The following is a 20,576-nucleotide window of genomic DNA, read 5'->3' on the forward strand; positions in this document are numbered from 1 at the left end:
AAGGGAGGTTTCAGCAATTTACCCTTTAACTAAAGACACCAGAAATTACTAAAAATAGTAAAGCATGAGTTTATTTAAAAGTAGTAATTACAAGAATTGCTATAAAGAGATAAGTCTTAATGTTACCATAATTAGTATAATAGCAATAAAATTCCAAGTAACAGAACCCTATTTTTAAGACGCCTACAACTAGAAAATAAACCAAAAAAAAAAACTGTAACAATACCAATATTCTATCACCTAAAAATTCTGAAATCGGTGTAGGAATTGGAAAACTGGTTTATTTCCCCATGAATTCTTTCTTTGCTTTCGTATCTACGTCACCTCTTTATAAACCCTTAATTCTTCAATTTCCTCTTCTACTCCCTCCCTCTCCGATCCTACTCCCAGTCTCCCACACACCTCCTACTCTCTGGTCTTGTTAAGAATCTGTATACACATTCCCGTTTCACTTGACAAAACAGACACTTTCCTATTTATTGAGTGTTTGATTCTTGCTCACGGTCTTCAACAATGATCTCATCCATGTGTGATTTTTTCTTTGATGAAGCTTTCTTGTTCTTCACCACTTAAATCACTTTAACCTGCTCTACTCTCTCCTCCTCTCAATAGACTCCACCATTTTCAATCAGTTCATAGGACTTTATTTGGTGCCTACCCAAACATAATCTTCCTTATCCACCTCTACCACCTTCAAGTCTCCTCTCCTTGCTCAAAAACCTCCTTTCTTTTAATCCTCTTCTCCCTATACATCAATAACTCCTCTTCGCAAATGAAAACACTTTCTCCATTCCACATATACCCCTCTATTTTGTATTAATCCCCCTTTACCCTCCCCTCCTTTTCAATAACTCACACCTATTTTGACCATTCACTTTCTTTATTTGTCTTTAACATTTTACTCAGCACACATGTTTCTTTTTAACCATGTGTTCCCCCCAAGTTCCTTATTTTTAAATCTGTTATCTTGCCCCAAAACCTCCTTTATATTATCCCTATACCCCCTTTATCATTTTGCCTACCTCCGTACCCTTCCATATCTTGCCCCAAGTATAAAGTAATAATCTCTTCTGATCTGTTTCTAACAACTCCCAGTATATCAGATTTTCCAGGGTTCCCAAATTACCTCCTTTATTTTACTCAGCAGGAGGGTGACAGTATTACAAAATTCCAAAAACTAGACATGTATACATGCAAATTTTGATTTATCTATATGCATATATGTGTATTTGTACATCTTGTGGAAGCTACATACATGTGTTCTAGAGCAAAGAGCAGTAAGGTTGCCAACCATATAAACTTATTGTTCTATGCCACGGAAAGGTGAGCAAGTTGATACTAAGGGAGATCCCCTAGTAGCAATAGGATTATTGCTGGACTTGTTAGAAAGCCCCTGGGCAGTACAAACTCACATAAGAGGCTATAACCTTGAAACTCAAAATGAGCAGATTTTTTTGATGTATTAAAATGAAGAGCTTGTTACTGATGGATTCCAAGGTTCACTAGCTAGTTGCCCCTTGCAAGCAAGGTTCAAAGTATCGATACACCCCACACGCATGAACATGCATATTGGGTTTTCAATACTAAACTTTTTTTTTACATTGAGATTTTCATAGGGGATCAGTTTTCTCAAAGAACCATTCAACCTAAAAGCTTAAACTGTTAGGTGAGGTCCTTGAATAGGTCGATATTCTCTAACACGCCCCCTCACACGAAAGCCCGTTGGGCTTAAAGTGGGAACAAGCACAGGCCCACCTATACCTTGTGCTGAAACTTAATTAATTATAATGGGGGTAATGAGGATCGAACACTAGACCACTTGGTCAAAGTGGCTCTGATACCATCTCAAAGAACTACTCAACCTAAAAGCTTAAGCTGCTAGGTGAGGTCCTTGAATAGGTCAATATTCTCTAACAAGTTTTAAGGGTAATTTACATTTGAAACCCAAGTTTCTGGGAAACCCCTTTAAAAAAGTGTTTCAGTCAGCCCACGATATAATATAATATGCCCAATACAGGGTGTACCATGTCAAAATTTTGAATCTTTCTTGCAAGTCTAGTGTAGCAAGGACTGAGTTGTTTTGAGGTCAGCTGTCTCAGGAAAGTTTTAGTATCTGTATATTGTGCCTAATTCATACTCAGCAGCAATTTGGCATTTCATTCGTCCTCATTCTTATAAAGAGAATGGATTTTCTACTATTTTTCCTATTTCCTCTCGCCATTGATGAATTTTATCCAGTTAATAATTCCAATAAACAATACATATCTTTGCCATTCAGGAGCACATGGACCCTTCTGATCCAGAATTCTGTGTTAGCCCAAGCTGTGGATTTTAGTACCCACACTACAAGGTAAAAGGAAGTAGTTGCAAAGAAACTAAACAAAGGGAATAACATGTATCATTTAAAACAGATAAAATTTTACAATAGAATCTTCAGAATTTGAATTTTTCAAACATTAAGGTAGCTTAACATGACCTTCTGAGGGGTCACCTTTTTGTAAGGTAGCAATTGTATTTTTTTTTTTTTTGATCAATGGCAATTGTAATTTTGTAATTTTAAACTTAATGAAAGTTACCGTTTCCTATCAAAAAAAAAAGGTAGTTCAACATGAACTTCTGAGTTTATACATTGTACCTCAACATGAGCTTCTGAGCTTATATCATTAGCATACTGAATAAGTGCAAGCTCCAGATCTGACTTGATAATGCGGCATTCGATCAATATAGGATGCAGTGTACTTAAATCAGTGTCAAACTTCTCCATCTCCTGCAGAATGAGCAAAACATATTGAAGTTCCACAGAATGGGTACAAGGTGGAAGAGAAAAATCCATGAATCAAAAAGATATAAGCAGCCATCTGCACTGAATCACAAATGCACTTCGCACCTCATTGTGGGGAGTTTGTTATATGTATCCTTTGATTTTAATTAATAAAATTTCCATTATTTATCTAAAAAAAGAGACTGGAGAGAACTCAGATATTAGTTATGAAAGCAGATAGAATATTTTATATGGTAAATATATGAGATGTGGGTACCTCAAGTTGTGCAGGCTTGGAGAATTTGTTGCTGTCAGTGTTAAGCCCATGCAAGAGAAACAATAAGGGCTTTCCTGACCCCCCATAGTGATCATGTAGAACCCCTACAATCTCATCGGTATAGCAAACCATGTTAACCATATACATTTCCTGTAAAACACAAGGGGAGTGTCAGTTGTCAAAATGACATGGAAATAAACCAAAATATATTAGTCAAAGATTTTTTTTCACCTTGAAGTATGACAACGGCTTTATTTTCCCTAACCATACAGCGTAATCAGCATCTAATCTTGGGGCAAACAGAAAGGACTTCCCAGTGGCAATGTCCTTGACAGACAACAGATATCATAACATTAAGTTCAGCCTTAAAAAACTAGACAAGCTCTCACTAAATATCAGGGGGAAAAGAAAGCTAGGACAAAAGAAAGAGAAAAGAAAAGGGAAAAGACATGCAGAAGACTAGAAGTATGAATGTGAAAATACATTACTGCTAGTCTTCTGCAGAAGACTAGCAGTATCTCAAAAACCGAAAATCACAACACAGCCCAAAAAAGAGAATCCCTAGAAGCCTCTTGTTTGGCTAAGAAGGAAACCTTCCCACCATTCCTAAAAACTCCTCCAATGCCAAGTCAATTTCTCCCACCATACTTACAAAACTTAAAAACTTTCAAGAGAATTTGTTAAAAAAGGTCAGTGAAACTAGGATAAGAATGATTGTGTGTGTGAGAGAGAGAGAGAGACATTGTGGAAGAGGAACTACTTATCTCTAGGTGGGAGAATAACATTGATTAGAAAAACCTTAGCCACCCTACCGGTCTATTTCCTTTCAACCTTCAAAATTCCAACTAGGATAGCAAGACAACTAGAGAAATTTATAAGGGATTTTCTTTGGAAGCCAGGGTATGAAAAAAGGAACCATCTAGTAAGGTGGGAACAAGTTAGCAAAACAAAGGAGAAAGGAGGTCTAGTGATGGGGAACCTAATGCACAGGGACACTCCTCTGCTAGGAAAGTGGCTTTGGAGGTTTCTTTTGGAAGAAGACAGTTGTGGCACAAGGTCACAAAAAGCATTAACAGGTTGATGAACAATGGTTGGGATGCAAAGGTAGCTTCTTCCTCAACTTCGAGCTCTCCCTGGAAAGCAATACAAGAGGTATATCCAACCTTTGTAATTTCATCAGGTTTGATGTGGGATCTGGGTCTAGGGTACTCTTTTGGGAAGATCTTTGGTTGGATGAAACTCCTTTCAGTTCTGTCTTCCCCGATCTTAATTTAATGTCTGGCAACCTATCTCAAATTTTGACACTTTTTTTCTCATTCTGGTTTGAGTCGGGACTTTGGTTTCAGGAGGGGGTTAAGGAATAATGAGTGCAAGACGCTTATTCATTTGTTGGATAAACTTAAGTCAGCCTTCCTAGATCAAGCAATGGAGGACACTAGAGTTTGGTCTATCTCTTCTGGCAGTATCTTTACTTGTGCTTCTTTTTTCAATACCCTTGTGCAACCTCCTGTTGGGGGAATGAATTTCCAATGAAAGAGATTTGCAGTAAGCCCATTCCACCCAAGATTCAAGCACTGTGTTGGGAGGTTTTTCTTGGAAAAGTGAACAACTGTGTCATACTTCAAAAAAGAAGGCCAAATAAATGTTTTTCCCCTCATGTGCTCTCTTTGTTTTGCAAATGGTGAATCTCTGTCCCACTTATTAATCCATTGTCCTGTTGTGCTCTTTGCTTGGGAATCTTTCTGCTCTCTTTTTGGTTATACGTGGATTACTCCTCACAATGTGGTGAGTCTCTTCAACCCAAACTTCTTAAGGCAGCCAACGAAAAGAGGAGCCAGGGCTGCAATAGTACGGATGGTATGGGAGGAAAGGAATGCACGGATCTTCAATGAGATATATAGGTCAAAAGAAGAAATTGTTGAAATTATAAATATAAGAGCTGCACATTGGATAAAAACACTTGAACTATTCCAAAGATTCTCAATGATTGATATAATAAGGGTGTGGAATGAAGTGACACTCCTCTGGGAAGAAAGAAAGAAAGGTGATGGAATGGAAGCCCCCGGATAATAATAAAATCAAGCTTAACTTTGATGGGAGCTCTATGAGAAATCCAAGATCGGTAGGCATTGGTGGTGTCTTTAGAGATTCCTCAAGCAAAGTGGTGGCAATGTATTCAGGACCACTAGGGGTAGGTGACTCTCTAAAGGTTGAGCTGTTAGCACAACTTCAAGAAGTGAAAATTGCTAAGCAAGTTGATTTAAAAAAATTGGAGATTAAAGGGAATTCTAATATTGATCAAAAAATAAGGGGATTCTAAATTGGTAATTTCTTGGACTACCAATAGGAATAATGTTCCTTGGATTTCAGGCATTCCATAAGGAAGATTGGAAACCTAGCAAGGGAGATCAATGCTCCTTTTACTTGGATTAGGAGGACTGCAAATGGGATGGCTGACTCATTAGCCAAACAGGGGTTCTACTGGCAGCAATTATTTTGGGCTCTATTGTAATATTCTGCAGGGCAATGACTGTCTCTTGATGCTTTACTGTAATTCTGCATTTCTGTAGCTTGTTCACTTAATTAAAAAAGTTCTACTTTGCTGATCTAAAAAACATGATTGTAAGAGACAACTGAGACTAATGCTGAAGGAGTTTTGAAGTTTGGTGAAAGCAGGAAAAATGATAATCAATACCACCAAAAATAATGGATGGAGTAAGTATAAAATAAATGATGGAAATTGGGTGGCCTCTATTTCAATGCCTATCTAAGAATGCGCTTTTGAATGTTTTTTCACATGGGACACATTTATATGTGCTGAATGTTCCCAAAGTCTTTGTTTTTTGGTCATGGATTAAATGGATGTGGTTACAGATGTTGCCCAAAATCTAATGCATTCACTATCTTCACTCATACGGGGTTGGGGTGATCAAGTGAGAGAGAGAGAGAGATGTCATAGTTTTCCAGTTTCTACACAACTAACAAGAGGATGGTATACATTACAAATACAAGAAAAATATTAGAAGGAAATCTGGATCCATCTGGAACAAAGAAAAAGATGGGAAAATAAAGAATTTTCACATGATACACACTTACAATGGCTCCATAAAAACCAGGCTCCCTCACTCCAAACAAATAAGCAAAGTAACTCTCCTGCCTAAAAATCAAGTTAAACATCAACTGTAAATAAATCTATAACAATTCCAACATCAAAACATGAAAGCCATCATTATAATGAAAATATGGTGAAGATCAGTTTGATAAGGATCTCACTACCTCTGAAAAATAATGATGATAATGATGAATTGTGAGCTACAGAGAATGCTCATTTTGCATTGAAACAAACACATTATGTACCCCTAACTGTAAAATGACAGGTAAGCCTTATGTATCCACATTATTTGAGTAAGAACCATATATACAACAGGAATAAGGTTTTAGGCAACAAATTTGCTACCCTTATGTATCCAGATTGACAAAGAAATAATTATCATTGAATGTAGGTTTCCAATCATTCATCATGATCATTAGTAGGCTGAATTTTGATGGAAGTTCTTTGGGTAATCCGGGCCCTTCATTAAGTAGGCAATCATGCAAAGAAATAATACCATGAGTTAGAGAGAGAGAGAGAGTTGACTTTATAAAGTATTATCCACAAATTCCACAATTGATTGAACATGCATTTCTTTCAAAAGTTCTTCGATTCCACTCCTTCTATATCCCCCAAAAATATAGAAACATCTGCTCCTCCTCTAATACCGAACTAGCAAAGGACTGACAACTTTAACAACAATTGATGTAGGATCACCTGCTCTAATACCAACTGATGCAGAGTGACTACTACAACACCAATTGATGTAGGACCACCACCTTTGAGACCAATTAGTGTAGGGCAACTATGACCCAAGGGTGCAACTAGGAAGGAATTTGACATAAAGTGCAAAAACAAATGGAATGGAAAATTCTCAGGATTGATATAAAACAAAGAAAAATCCACCTAGATCAGTCTTAATCCTTTAGGAATGTTGAATGAATGCCATTAATAAAGAATTTATGCGATGTTGATAGCCATAATGGCTGCTTGCAAAATTAAAGAGAAAACATAAAGAAAAAGAAGAAAACCAGAATCACTCAATGTGATGCCTAGAACCACACTTGACCATGGGAATCACTCATTGCTTTCAGCATAAGTTATAAAAACCCACATAAACTCAATTCATTCATTCCCTTGTTTTTACACTTTACACATATATAGACACCATTGAGGTTGAGAATCATCCTAGAACTAAGAAAAAGAGATAATAGAATTGCCACTATCATGAGAAAACTCAATAACTTTTAAACCACTTAACCAATGACTACAAAAATTTAAATATAACTAAACCATTACTAGGCATATCAAACTCTTAGGCTAGGCCCTACATAAAAATATAAAATGACAACAATACGCTTTATGTTAAAATAGATCCGAGACTCTCACAAATCCTTTCTTGAGAAACACCTGAAAGTCTCAGAGAAACTGAAAAAAGATGGCCAGCACCATCCAAATTAAACCACTTCACCCCCAAACAGAGGAAAGAAGAATTGTTGTTCATATGAAATGTGCTAAGTTCTTTGTATCAGTTATAGTTTGTTAGCATCATTCATCATAGAATATCATTTTCCTACTGCTTGGATTTAGGCCTGCATGATACATGTTAGTTGGAAGTGCTACTTTGTTGATTTTTTCTTCTTTTTCTTCCTGGAAAAAATTGGAACACATTATTTGATGTAAATGTTCTTTACTTGGATCAGAGTTGTAGAATTATCATTGGGATTCAACAAACTGTCCCAGAGCTTCTTGATTTAAGGTAAAATGTCTGCACCTTGGATCAGCCTAATCAATAATGGTTTGGTGATTCTTTTAATTAAGAATATCTTCCACTTCCAGGCCTTGGGGAGAGGAACATGATTAATAGTAAGGCTATTGTTTTTTTTATCAGAAAAAAAGATTAAATTTATTAAAGGGAGGTAGAAGCTACAACAGATTGGGTATCCATTCACCCGAAATTACAACAAAGGGTAGAAAGATCAAAAGAACAAGTCATTGACTGCATAGCCATTAAAGTTATACAATGGCTGAAACCTGAAAGTTACTGACTTGTTCAAAGACTTTTCGGTGGATGATATACTAAGGGAGTGGTCATTAGTGGAAAATTCTTCAACTAGACAGTCTGTTTCAGCCTTATTGGACTCCTGCAGCACAACAAAGGGTAAAATTAAACTTTGATGGAAGCTCCTTGGGTAATCCAGGACCCTCTGGAGCTGGGGGAGTCTTCAGGGATGGGGAGGACAGACTGATGGCACTATATTCTGGTCCCATAGGAGTGGGAGACTCTCTGAAAGCTGAAATTATGGCTCTACTACAAGGCTTGAGATTGGCCAAGCAATGGGGATTTCAGAACTTAGAGGTGGAGGGAGATTCTAAATTGTTAATAGGATGGCTGCAGACAAAAAATCTGGGTGTATGGACTTTTAGACAACAAATAAGGGAAATGCTTTGCTTAGCAAGGGAGGCTGGGGTAATTTTCAAATGGGTAAGGAGGTCAGCCAACTCTGTGGCTGATAGTTTGGCAAAGCAGGGGGCCTTCAGGGAGAACTTTTTTGGGGCTGTATTGTAACTTATGAACTTGACTGAGGTCAACACTCATTTTCTGAGTTGTTGACAGTGTATGATGATTAATTACTATTTTTAATGAAAGTCACTGTTTCCAATCAAAAAAACATCACCCGAAAATACAGAAAACAACAACGTCCATATAACTAATTTACAATAGAGCCCAGAATAACTGCTGCCTCAATACCCCTTGCTTAGCTAAAGTGCCAGTCATCCCATTAGCTTTGCTGCGTGTTCAATTAAAGGAAGCATTCAGGTCCCCTTTCAGACTTTCTATCTCCCTTAAGGCATGTCTGTGAGCCCACGGTACATTGTAACTAGAATTAATCCAATAAATACCCACTTTTGAGTCTCCTTCAACTTTCAGGTTTCTAAAATTGGATTGCTTAGCAAATTTTAAGGCTTGTAACATTGTAACAGTGCCATCAATTCAGCCTTTAAAGAGTCCCCTTCTCCTATGGATCCTGAGTACATAGCCAGCACTTTACTTGAGGAGTCTCTAAACACACCACCAATACCTTCCATCCCCAGGTTAATTGTAAGGCTATAGTTTTTTTTTTTTATCAGCAACACAAAATTGATTCATTAGATTAAAAAATAGAGATACAACAAAGAGTTGTGGGCACAAAACAAAGCCCAAACAGAAACTACTTACTATTTGACAGAACTGCCCAGAACATAGAATGTCTTTGAGTTCCTTGCTTTGCTAGGCCATCAGCCAAACTGTTTGCAGATCTCCTTATCCACCTTATTTGGACCATCATGTCTTTAGAAATCCGCTTGAATCTCCTGAATTCATTGCTTAACTTCCATATGATTCCTTCCCCCTTTTTCAGCCAGCCCACAACTACTTTTGAATCACCTTCAATAATCAGCTTAGTAATCCCCATTTCTTTAGCTTTCTCTACTCCATAGACTGCTGCCAATAATCCTGATCTCACCACATCTCCATGCTGAATAGGACCTAAGTACAAAGCTAGAATGTTTCCATTTTCTTCCCTAATTACCCCACCAATACCCGATGGTCCAGGATTGCCCATACAGCTACCATCAAAGTTTAATTTCTTCCACCCAACACATGGAGGAGACCAGGCCTCATGAATTATCTGTCTTCTAGACGAAAAACCTGCAATTATTCCCCACGATCTGAAGAAGTCTTCAACCTTAAAGTCAGAAAAGAGCTCTAAAGTGCTCACCCAATGCGCTACTCTTAGAGTAATCATCTCAATCACAGCTTCCTTACTTCTTTCCTTGTCTTCAAAGATTCTTAGGTTCCTTTCCTCCCAAATTGTCCAGATCACTGCTGCTCTAGTGCATCTCCACATAACCCTTCCTCTTTTAGGGCAGCTGAAAAGGTGAGAGCTAAATACACCTTCCAGACAATCAGGGGAAGCCAACTGCATCGAAAAAGAGATGAAAACCACTCCCAAATAGAAATAGCAAAAGGACAAGAAATCAAAAGATGAAAGGCAGTCTCACCATACAACTTACATAAACAGCACCAATTTGGTCTTTTCCTCTGAAGCAAATCACAGGTGTTAATGGGAGCCACACTAACTTTTGGAGGGATGGACCGAGACCAATATCTCCTTAACAGGGAAATAAGGAGAGGGAGAAGTAGAGATAAGAGAATTCAAGAAGGACTTACAGGAAAAAGAACCCGACTGACTAAGGGTCCACACTCTAGAATCTAAACCACCCTCCCCCAGAAATACTGAACTCAACAGAAGAAGCAAAGTTGAGACATTGGAAATTTCAGATTCTCTCAGATTTCTAGTGAAGCCAAGATTCCAACTCAGGTTTGAAAGGGATGAGGAAGAACTGATAAAATCACAAATAGGTTTACCTTTGCAACTAGAGAGCTCAGGGTTCAAACTGGGATTGGAAGTAGCGATCAGGTTTTTCTGGGTAAGTTTTTGTTTCTCCTTGAGATCGACACCAATCAGAGATAGATCAGACCTATCTAACCCTACGAGTTTTTTTGTTTTCTCAGAGTTTTCTCTAGGGTTTTTCTTAACCCTACGACCAGACCTGACTGTTAACAATTTTTGGGTGATTTCTAGATCAGTTTCAACATTCCAAATTGTTTTCTGGTTGATTTCTAGGCTAGTTTCAGCTTCCAAACCTTTTCTGGGTGATTACCAGATCTGTTCCAGCTAAAAAGTTTCTCTTTTAGGGGGGGGGTCTTGCAGAGAACTGGTTTCTTCTGATAAACCTCTTATAGAAATGGCAGGAGCTGAGTTTAAGACTCAAGGGGAAGGTAGAACTACAATTTGAAGTTTGTCATCTCTCAAAGCAATGTAGGACTACATATTTTGCAAGTAATAGAAGAAGTGATGTTGCTTTTAAGTTTTAACTTGATATATACTGATGTTTGGGGCCCATATTCTATCCTTTGCATGGTGGCTATAAATACTTTATCTTGTTTAGTGATGATTACTCAAGATACACTTGGTTATATTTGATGAAGAGCAGAGATGAAATCTCCTCCATTGTTCAGAACTTTTTTAAAATGGTGGAAACATAATTTGAAAAGAACATCAAATAATAAGGTTTGACAATGCTAAGGAGTACTTTGAAAAACATCTATGTATCTTTCTTGAAAAAAAAAAGGCAATTCACCAGAACTCATGTTCCCATACCCCTTAGCAAACTAATGTAGCAAAGAGAAAAAAATAGACATATGGTTGAAGTTATTGGGGGGGGGGTACTTTTTCAGATGCATGTGCCTACTCACTTCTGGGGAGATGTTGTTGAAGCTACAGTATATCTCATTAACAAGCTTCCTTCACGGACTCTAAATTTCCAGTCTCATCAACTTCTATTCCCTAATGATCCTACTTTTTGTCTTCCTCTTCGACTTCCTCTTTGAGTCTTTAGGTGTAGTTGTTTTGTTCATGATATGAGTCCTTTTCGCCTCAAACTTAATCCTAAGTCCATCAAGTGTGTTTTTTTATGATGAATAATAGTAAATTTTATTAGTTCAAAAGCTGATTTAGAGTTGTGAATTCATACAACATCCTAGGGAGAGGCGCGAGCTGCAGCCCATCCTTGAATCTTACAAGTAAACTAGGAAAGAAATACTTGAATCACAGCTGAGTCCAAAACAATTCTTCCCGATTTACCCCTTGCTTAGCTAACACACCGAACAAAGTATTTGCTGATCTCCCCACCCATTGTAAAGAGACCAACATGATCCTTGTCAACCAACTGAATTTCTTCATTTCATTCTTGTAGCGCCATATAGCATCTTTAGGATTTTTCAACCAGCCCACCACCACTTTGGAATCTCCTTCAACTACTAATGTTGTACCCCCAACTGGTTTGCAAATTGCACCCCTTGTACAACAGTTAATAGCTCTGCCCTGATGGAGTCCCCAACTCCTAAAGGACCCGAGTAGAGCAACATAATCTCTCCCTTCTCATTTCTCAAGACACCCCCCATTCCGGATAATCCTGGGTTACCCATGCTACTTCCATCAAAGTTCAGCTTCAGTGAGCCTTCAGATGGAGGAGACCAGCTTGTAATTGACTTATCCTTTAAGGGTGAGAACCTTGCTACTGCTGACCAATTTCTCCAAAGGTCATTAAAGGAGAATTGATGAAAGATTTCCAGTGTCTTTAGCCAAAGTATTGCCTTATGCAACACAGTCTTTCAATTCCTGACTGCTCCTTTCCTTTTCTTCAATCCATCAAGTGTGTTTTTCTTGGTTACTCTCTTGTCCAAAAGGAATACAAGTGCTTTGACCCCCACTTTGGTCGGTGGTATGTGTCCAAGGATGTTACCTTTCTTGAGTCTACTCCTTTTTTCCAACCCCCTTGCCCTTCTCTCTAGGGGGAAAGTGTCAATGAAGATCGGACCCCACTTTGTTTCCTGTTCCTACCTCGATACTCCTAGTGTGTCTTCCCCCATCCTACTTGTAGTGGCAACATCCCTGCTCCTCCTCCTCTTGTTCCCCATTAGCGGTCTTCACAACAGTGGTTCATTGCACACAAAAGAAGGATTGCTCTTGAGGCTGAAGGTCCACAACAATCTGATCACTTGGCTCCAGGTAACTCTGTAAATAATCTTGAACCTGAATTTCCTTTTCCTTCTAGTACAGAGCTTGATATCTCTCAGGATGACAAGAAAAAAGTTAAGCGGCTGACAAGGGACATGGAGGTGAAATATAGTTGGGTAAAGAGAGGTGCTAACTCACTCTCAGATGGGCTAGCTAAGTGAGGGGAGTTAAGACAGTTTACCTCCCCATTTTATTGTAATTAACCCTTTTTATTAATGATATTGCCGTTAAAAAAATGGGATTATATTAGATAAGGGCACCTTTTGGGCCCTAATATCAATAAAAGTAATAAATTTAATAAAATTTCAAAAATAAGTTAACTTTTTAAAAATAATATCAAAAAGGGGCAAAGTTACTGTTCATCATCTTCTTCAGAGCTGCCCGTTGCCGCCTCCGGCACGCCTCCACTTTTTAAAAATAATATCAAATATAGTTACTGCTCATGGCGGATGGTAGACCAGCGCCGCCGTCGCCCACCTCTCGAGGCGGAGGTGGAGGTGGGCGAGAGGCGGCGGCGGGTGGCTTTGAAGAATAATCTAGAAGAAGAAGAAGATCAACAGTAACTTTGTCCCTTTTTATATTATTTTTAAAAAGTTAACTTATTTTTGAAATTTTATTAAATTTATTACTTTTATTGATATTAGGGCCCAAAAGTTGCCCCTATATGCTATAATCCCAAAAAAGATCTCTCAAGATGACCTTGACCATACCATATATATATATATATATATATATATATTAAAACAAAGTAGTCAAGAAATTTTCTCCTTTTTTTGAAATTTTTATTTTTTTTATTTCATGTCATTTTTTAAACAACCAATGAGATGCACTTTCCTAATAACCTAAATAATCTCTTCTCCTAAAATTTCTCCTAAACTACCTCCCCCACATTCTCTAAAATTATCTCTAATTACTATTTATTTTCTAAATTATCTCTAATTCCTATTTATCTCCAAAGTTATCTCTAATTTAGTAGGAAGTTTCTGTCCTAAATTATCTCTAATTCCTATTTATCCTCTCCCCTACTTTTTATCTATATCTATATAAAGAAGGTTTGGATTAAAAAATTTAAGAATTATTTAAATATTCTAACAAAATTATATAATAACTTTAAAATATTTATTAAAAACACAAAATAATTTTATGTTTTTACAAAATATATCACGAAATTATGTACTAACAATTTAAATTAATTTTTCTGGATTAAAAATTTAAATGTTTTTTAAATATTTAATAATATGTAATAGCTTTAAATAAATAAAATTCAAATAACAAAAAGTTTTTAATATTTTATAGGTTACTTAAATATTTAAATAACGAAATATTTATCATAACTAGATTTTAAATAGTTAAAAAAGCGAAATTATGTAATAAATTTAAAAAGTTTATTCAAAGTAGAAAAATAATTAAAACATAATATTGAAAATAATAATAATTTAATATATTACAAAATTAATAATGAAATTATGTAGTAATAATATAAATTATGATTTTATGGATAATTAAATTCAATAAATAATTGATATTTTCAAATTTAAATATTTTACATATTATTTACGTATTTAAATAACTAAATATTTAACATAACTAGATTTTAAATAGTCAAAATAAAGAAATTATTTAGTAAATTTAAAAAAATTCTAAAAAGCAGAAAAATAATTATAACATAATATTGAAATTAATAATAATTTGAGGTCCCCGCCCCGCCCTGACCCCAATTATATATATATACAAATATTAAATGTTATTTATATTAAATATATTATTATATTATTTATATCAAAACATATTTAAAACACTATTTATAATTGAAATTTTTTATTTATTTTAAAAAAATACTATTATCTGAAAACCCTTTGGGGATTCGGGTCCCTACGTGGAACCCATCCCCGTCGAGGATCCAGGATCAAGGATGGGGAATATGATCCTCGCCCCATTGCCATTCCTACACACCTTATAGTTTTACATATTTACTTAAACCTACCTTATAGTTTTCATTTTACTAGAACATCCCATATATTTTACAACTTATTTACTTAATCAACCTTTCATTAAGGAGTGTTTGTTTTGCCATTAGGCCCATGATTTTTTATTCCAAAAATACCCTTAACACTTTTTTGTATAAAAACAAAATTGACCAAATATAGCCAATAGAGTGGCTTCCCGTGTCTTATTAAGGGCAAAAATGGTATTTTTATTTTTATTTTATTTTGATTAAATTTATTTAAATGAACATTAGGGTCAACACTGTTATCTAATGGAAGATTAATTAAATCCATTGCAAATTATAAGTGATGTTTTAGTAAAATGCTAACTATAGGGTAGATTTTAGTAAATCCATGAAACTACAAGGGGTATTTTACTATATGACCCTTTCTATTATTTAACTTTCTCTTAATAAATCCCATGCATCGCATGAATCCCCGCTAGTTGCAATCTAAAAAGGACAAAGGAAGTGTACTACATATACCATCACTAACTATGTTTCTTATGATGCCCTATCACCTTCATACTATGTCTGTATCTCTACCATTACTACTGTTTTTATTCCTCATAATGTTACAGAGGCAGTGCAGTCCCCACAGTGGAAGGATGCTATGAACTAGGAAATGGAGGCCCTCATAAAGAACCAAACCTAGGAGATTGTCCCTTTCCCCAAGGGTAAGGTCCCAATGGGTTGCAAGTGGGTGTATATAGTTAAACATCAGGCTGATGGCTCAGTCGAAAGATACAAAGCTAAGTTGGTGGCAAAAGGGTATACTCAAACATATGAGATTGGTTATCAAGAGACTTTTGCACCTATGTCTAAGATGAACTCCATCCAAGTGATTATGTCTCTTGTTGCTCACCATTCGTGGCCTCTATATCAGGTGGATGTGAAGAATGCCTTCCTCAATGGAAATCTTATATGTTATGATATTTAGTCGGTCCGGGACATCCAAAACCGGTCCCGAACCGATAATAATCAGGACACACAATAAAGAATCAGAACCGACCCAATGGGATAGAACTTTGAACCAGAATTGACATAATTGGTTCGGTCAGTTCAGTTTTGTCAAGTAGACCCAACCCATTGATAGCCCTAAGAGAGTCACCCATGAAGACACAACACCTACTAGTGGAACGACAGGTGTCGGGGCAGCCTGCCCAATCTGCATCAGCATAGGCCCTCAATTGGATAGGAGAGGACGAAGAGAAGAATAGTCCTTGGGATAAGGTGCCCCGAACATAGCGAACAATCCAATGTATAACAATCAAATGGGGTAGAGGAGGGGCAGAGACAAACTAACTTACAACCTAAATCGTGTGCGAGATGTTAAGGTGAGATAGATGAGATAAGTTGCCTATAGAAGGATGCATTAGTGAGTAAAGAACCTTCTGACTTGGACAATTTAACATTGAACTCCAAAGGAGTATCAACTTGTTTATCATCAGTAAGGTCAATCAACTTGACAAGATTAGAGGCATATTTGTGTTGGCAAATGAAATATCCCCAATGACTCCTTTGGACTTCAAGTCCTGAGAAATAGGTAAGAGGATCCAAATCCTTCATGTGAAAGGAACTGTGAAGAAGATACTTGAGCTCCTAAATTCACTCTATATCATCTCTAGTCAACATGCCATCTACATACAAAAGGAGAATTGTAACACCTGGGTTCTTTTCCAAACAAAGAGAGTGACCAGAAGTACTCTGGCTATACCCAACATTCACAACACCCCTGAATTTTTCAAACCATGCATGAGGGGCTTGCTTCAACCTATAGAGAGATTTCTTCAACCGATAGACATGAGAAGGATCACTACATTACCCCGAAGGGGGTTTCATATATATTGTCTCCTTTAGATGCCCACGTAGAAAAGAATTTTTCACATCTAATTGAGAAATAATCCAAGAGTGTGCTGCAGAGAGGGCTAAAAGAACACGACTTGTAGTGATCTTTGCCATTGGAGCAAATGTCTTCTCATAATCAATGCCATACTCTTGCCTATAGCCCAGAGCCGCAAGCCAAGCTTTATATCGATCTAGAGAGCCATATGATTTCAACTTGATGGAGTAGACCCACTGGATCCCAATAATAGAGATATCTGAAAGAGTTGGGACAAGGTCCCAAGTGTCATTCTCGTGCAAAGCTTGAATCTCTGCATCCATCGCATTATTTAAAAATCAGCCTAGACTAGACGGTTGGGGTCAATGCACCGAGTCCGGTTTTGGATCAGATCGCTCTTTTTGAAAAAAAAAAAAAAAACGTTGAACAGGTAAAAAAACAGCTAACCTGGATGATTGAACCACTACACCGTTGAACTCAGGTAGTGGTTAGCAGGTTACATAAACCCAAAATAAAAAAAATTAAAAAGACATATACATCCTATTTGTCTTATTCGACAAATCAAATATAAGCTCAGGGTTTTCCTTCTCTTCTCTGTTTTGGGTTTTGCCCATTTCTTTTTCTTCTCCCACTGTCTTACCATCTATAGCTCTTATCTTCTTTCACCTTTTTCACTTTTTCTTCTTTCTATGTTAATCCCATCTTCCTTTTCCCAAACCGACTCAATTTATCTTCTTCTCCTCTTTAATCATCTTCAGTGGTGGTGAAATATGAACAAATGGGCGACGCTACAACCACTATCTTCAGTCTTGAGTAAAGTGTTGTTGCAGGTTTGCAATAATGGAACCAACAAGGCATCAGTCAAAGTGGAAAAAATATTGAGGTACTTCTCATATTCTATTTTTTTTATAAGTTTTTCTCATACATTTGTTTTGAGTCATTCTTTTTTTTTTCTTCATTTTTGAATTCTTGATTTATAACTTGTTTCAATTCCTTGATTCTTCTACTTAACGAAGAATCAACTATTTGATTTAGGGAAAAATATATAATATTCTTTTAAAGTTTTAAATATTGATCTATAATTAAAATATACAATATTATTCATTTACAGATGTTATTCAGTATTATAATAATTTTTTTGGTATTGGATTCTCAGTAATATAATAAATATTACTCTGTAATTGACTTATATAATTGATAAAGTAAATATTAAGTTATAAAAACATTTATGATTTCATGGATCGAACTATTCGACCAAACGGTTGAACTATTGACCCAAAAAATAGAGGCAAAAGCAATTACATTTCTGGGTTGGTTTTTAAAACATTGATCCATGGCATCCCTCCATTGAGGACTACTAATGGCCATTGGTAAGAGTGGGGAATATCTGTGGAAGACAAAACAACAGAAAATGAGCTATGGTCCGAAGGAAAACCATACGATCAGGTGGTTTAGAAACACGAGTAAAACAACACAAAGGAACAGAAGGAACAATAGAGGAATATGAAACAAGAGTGTCACTTATAGGGGTGTCTAAAACGGACCGATCCCCCTACCCAAAGATCCTCCCAAAATCTAATTTTCTGACCTAAAGCCAAATCATACCATATGTAAAAGATTGTCATGCATAGCCTTCCAAGGAGCAGCCAGAGTAGCTCAATGTAAGCAGCCTGCAGCCCACATCCCAACTGTTGTTTGACAGCCCATGGATACTTGAATTAACTCTAGTCCACAACCTCTCATTTTCTTTAGGAAATCTTCAAAAACATTTACTCAACAAGGCCGAGTTATTTAACTTAACATTTCCAATGCCCAAACCCCCTTCAACCTTCAATTTCATCACCTTATCCCATCTAACCAAATGATCTTTATTCCCTTCACCAGGCTCCCAAAGGAAATCTCTCATTATCTTTTCAACTCTTTTTACCACAGCTTGAGGCATCCTAAAAACCGACTGACCGACATCACTGGGAGGTTTGCTAGAGCGGATTTGATCAATGTAATTCTCCCACCCAAAGAGATATAAGTCCTTTTCCAACTTGCTAGTCTTTTCTCAAATCTTTCCACTACTGGGTTCCAAAAACTAGCCGACCTAGGGTTGCCACCAAGGGGTAAACCTAAATAACACAAAGGCCAATTTCCTTTCTCACAACCCAATAAATCTGCCATTGGCTTCAGTTCATCATCTTCCACATTGATACCAGCTACTAAACTTTGTACAAAAATTGAGATTTACCAATGGAAGGGTGTGTCAATGATGTTATCAAGCCTTCATTGTATTATGTCTTGGACAAACCAAACTGATCTGTAATCGCAATCTCAAGACAAATTTTGAGTGTTTAATCAATTCTTTTGAATATAGAAAGAAATGCTCAGTACTCCTTAATATTTAAATAATAAGAATCTACTAAGATTGCAGTCCTTGGATTCTTGAATTTTGTTTTTCTTCTAGAATCTAGATTATTTGATCCTAGTTTCCTGAGATGATTCCTCTTAAATTCCAAAATTTCAAAATGTCATATATCCTTTACGAGTTCATATAATAGGCACACTAGGGGTGATCATGGGCTGGGCCCGGCTTCCAAAGCTATAATTTTAAAAACATTATATTAAATATATACATAAGACTGTATACTATATTATATCATTTGACATTCAATTACGTACAAAATATATGTTATAGCTTACATAAGATAAAATATTATATAAATAAAATTATGTGTCATATTATAATGTTTGTATATAACATATAATATAATATATACATATACACATACATTTATCAAAAACATATATATACATATACATATATTGCATTGCGTGTCAAGACCGGGCCAAACCAGCCTGAACATAAAACCTAGACAACACCCTACCCAACACCCTATTGACAGGTGAGAACCATTAGAGGAATTTGAAAATCACCTCCACCATTGATATTTTGAAGTTTCAGGAAGAGTACCACATGGGGCAAATCTTGATTTTCAAACACGTTTTGATTAGGAATGATTTGCATTCCAATAATCTTATTAAGTTCTGAGAACAAGTATGGGTCGAGGATTCCCCTTTGAAGGATGTTAAAAGGCTGTTCATAAGTTGTTTTCTTTGTTTTTTTTATTTGTTAGTGTTGCAGGGGTAATATTGTAATTCCCTTCTCTTTATGTTATGTTTTGGTCGCCCTAATATAAATACCAAAAAGCTGGTGCCGCCAGCAACACTTCTTGCTCTCAGATCTCTCTTTTCTCCTCTTTCTCTCTTCTCTTCACTTCAGCTTTTGGACAATATGGTATTAGAGTGGGTTCATTTGATCTGAAAGGAGATCGAGTCCTTTGTCTTTTCCCTCATCGTGCTGCTGATTTTTTTTCTCTGAAGAAAACAAGGTAGATCTTTGGACTGATCTCAGAAGCTTCTTTCTCCTTTTTTTATTTTTCTCCTGATCGTGTATCAGGACAGACCCAAAAAAAAGGGGGGGAATCAACGGATGTGAGATGATCAGCACCTGTACCTTCCTTTTTTTGTAGGATTGAGTGATCCTTGTGGTGGTTGTAGGTCAGAGGTGACCTGTATGTGCTGCGACAGCAGCTTTGTAGAGTGTTTGTAGGTCGGAGATGACCTGCGTGTGCTGTGACAGCAGTGCAGTGGGTAGTTTGTAGGTCGGTGATGACCTGTAGGTGCTGTAACAGCAGTAAAATTTTTTTTCTAGGTGACTGAAGTACTGTGGTCAATCTAGAAGGTGGCTACCTGTAGTTTCCTGGTTCAGTCTTTTTTTTTCATAAACAATACAGTGTGCGAAGGGAAAATAGGTCGGACTATATTTTTTTTTTTTTTGGTGAAGATTCAATCACTTCTAGTGTGATCTAAACCAGCTATCATGAATAGTGAAGATTCAGCCACTTCCAGTGTTTCCTTAATGCAGAATGGACTAAGTGGGGGTATGGATTTATCTTTCCCTATGGCTGTCATACCTCTTGATGGTCTAAATTACTTAGAATGATCG

General features: G+C 36.6%; 1 protein-coding gene across 2 annotated transcripts in view; it reads right to left on the reverse strand.

Annotated features, from left to right (window-relative positions):
* LOC104600769 (Metallopeptidase M24 family protein) overlaps positions 1 to 20,576 on the reverse strand; it is a 68,949-nt gene that overhangs the window by 40,925 nt on the left and 7,448 nt on the right. For both annotated transcript variants that reach the window (XM_010263905.3, XM_010263904.3), the window contains exons 3-6: positions 6,135 to 6,195; positions 3,270 to 3,365; positions 3,039 to 3,188; positions 2,636 to 2,767 (exon numbers count right to left, since the gene is read on the reverse strand). In XM_010263905.3, coding sequence (XP_010262207.1) covers positions 2,636 to 2,767; positions 3,039 to 3,188; positions 3,270 to 3,365; positions 6,135 to 6,195 — 439 coding nt within the window. The remainder of the gene's footprint in view (positions 1 to 2,635; positions 2,768 to 3,038; positions 3,189 to 3,269; positions 3,366 to 6,134; positions 6,196 to 20,576) is intronic.

Source organism: Nelumbo nucifera, chromosome 8 (assembly GCF_055504915.1).
Source record: "Nelumbo nucifera cultivar China Antique chromosome 8, China Antique-T2T, whole genome shotgun sequence".
Classification (NCBI taxonomy): Eukaryota; Viridiplantae; Streptophyta; class Magnoliopsida; order Proteales; family Nelumbonaceae; genus Nelumbo; species Nelumbo nucifera.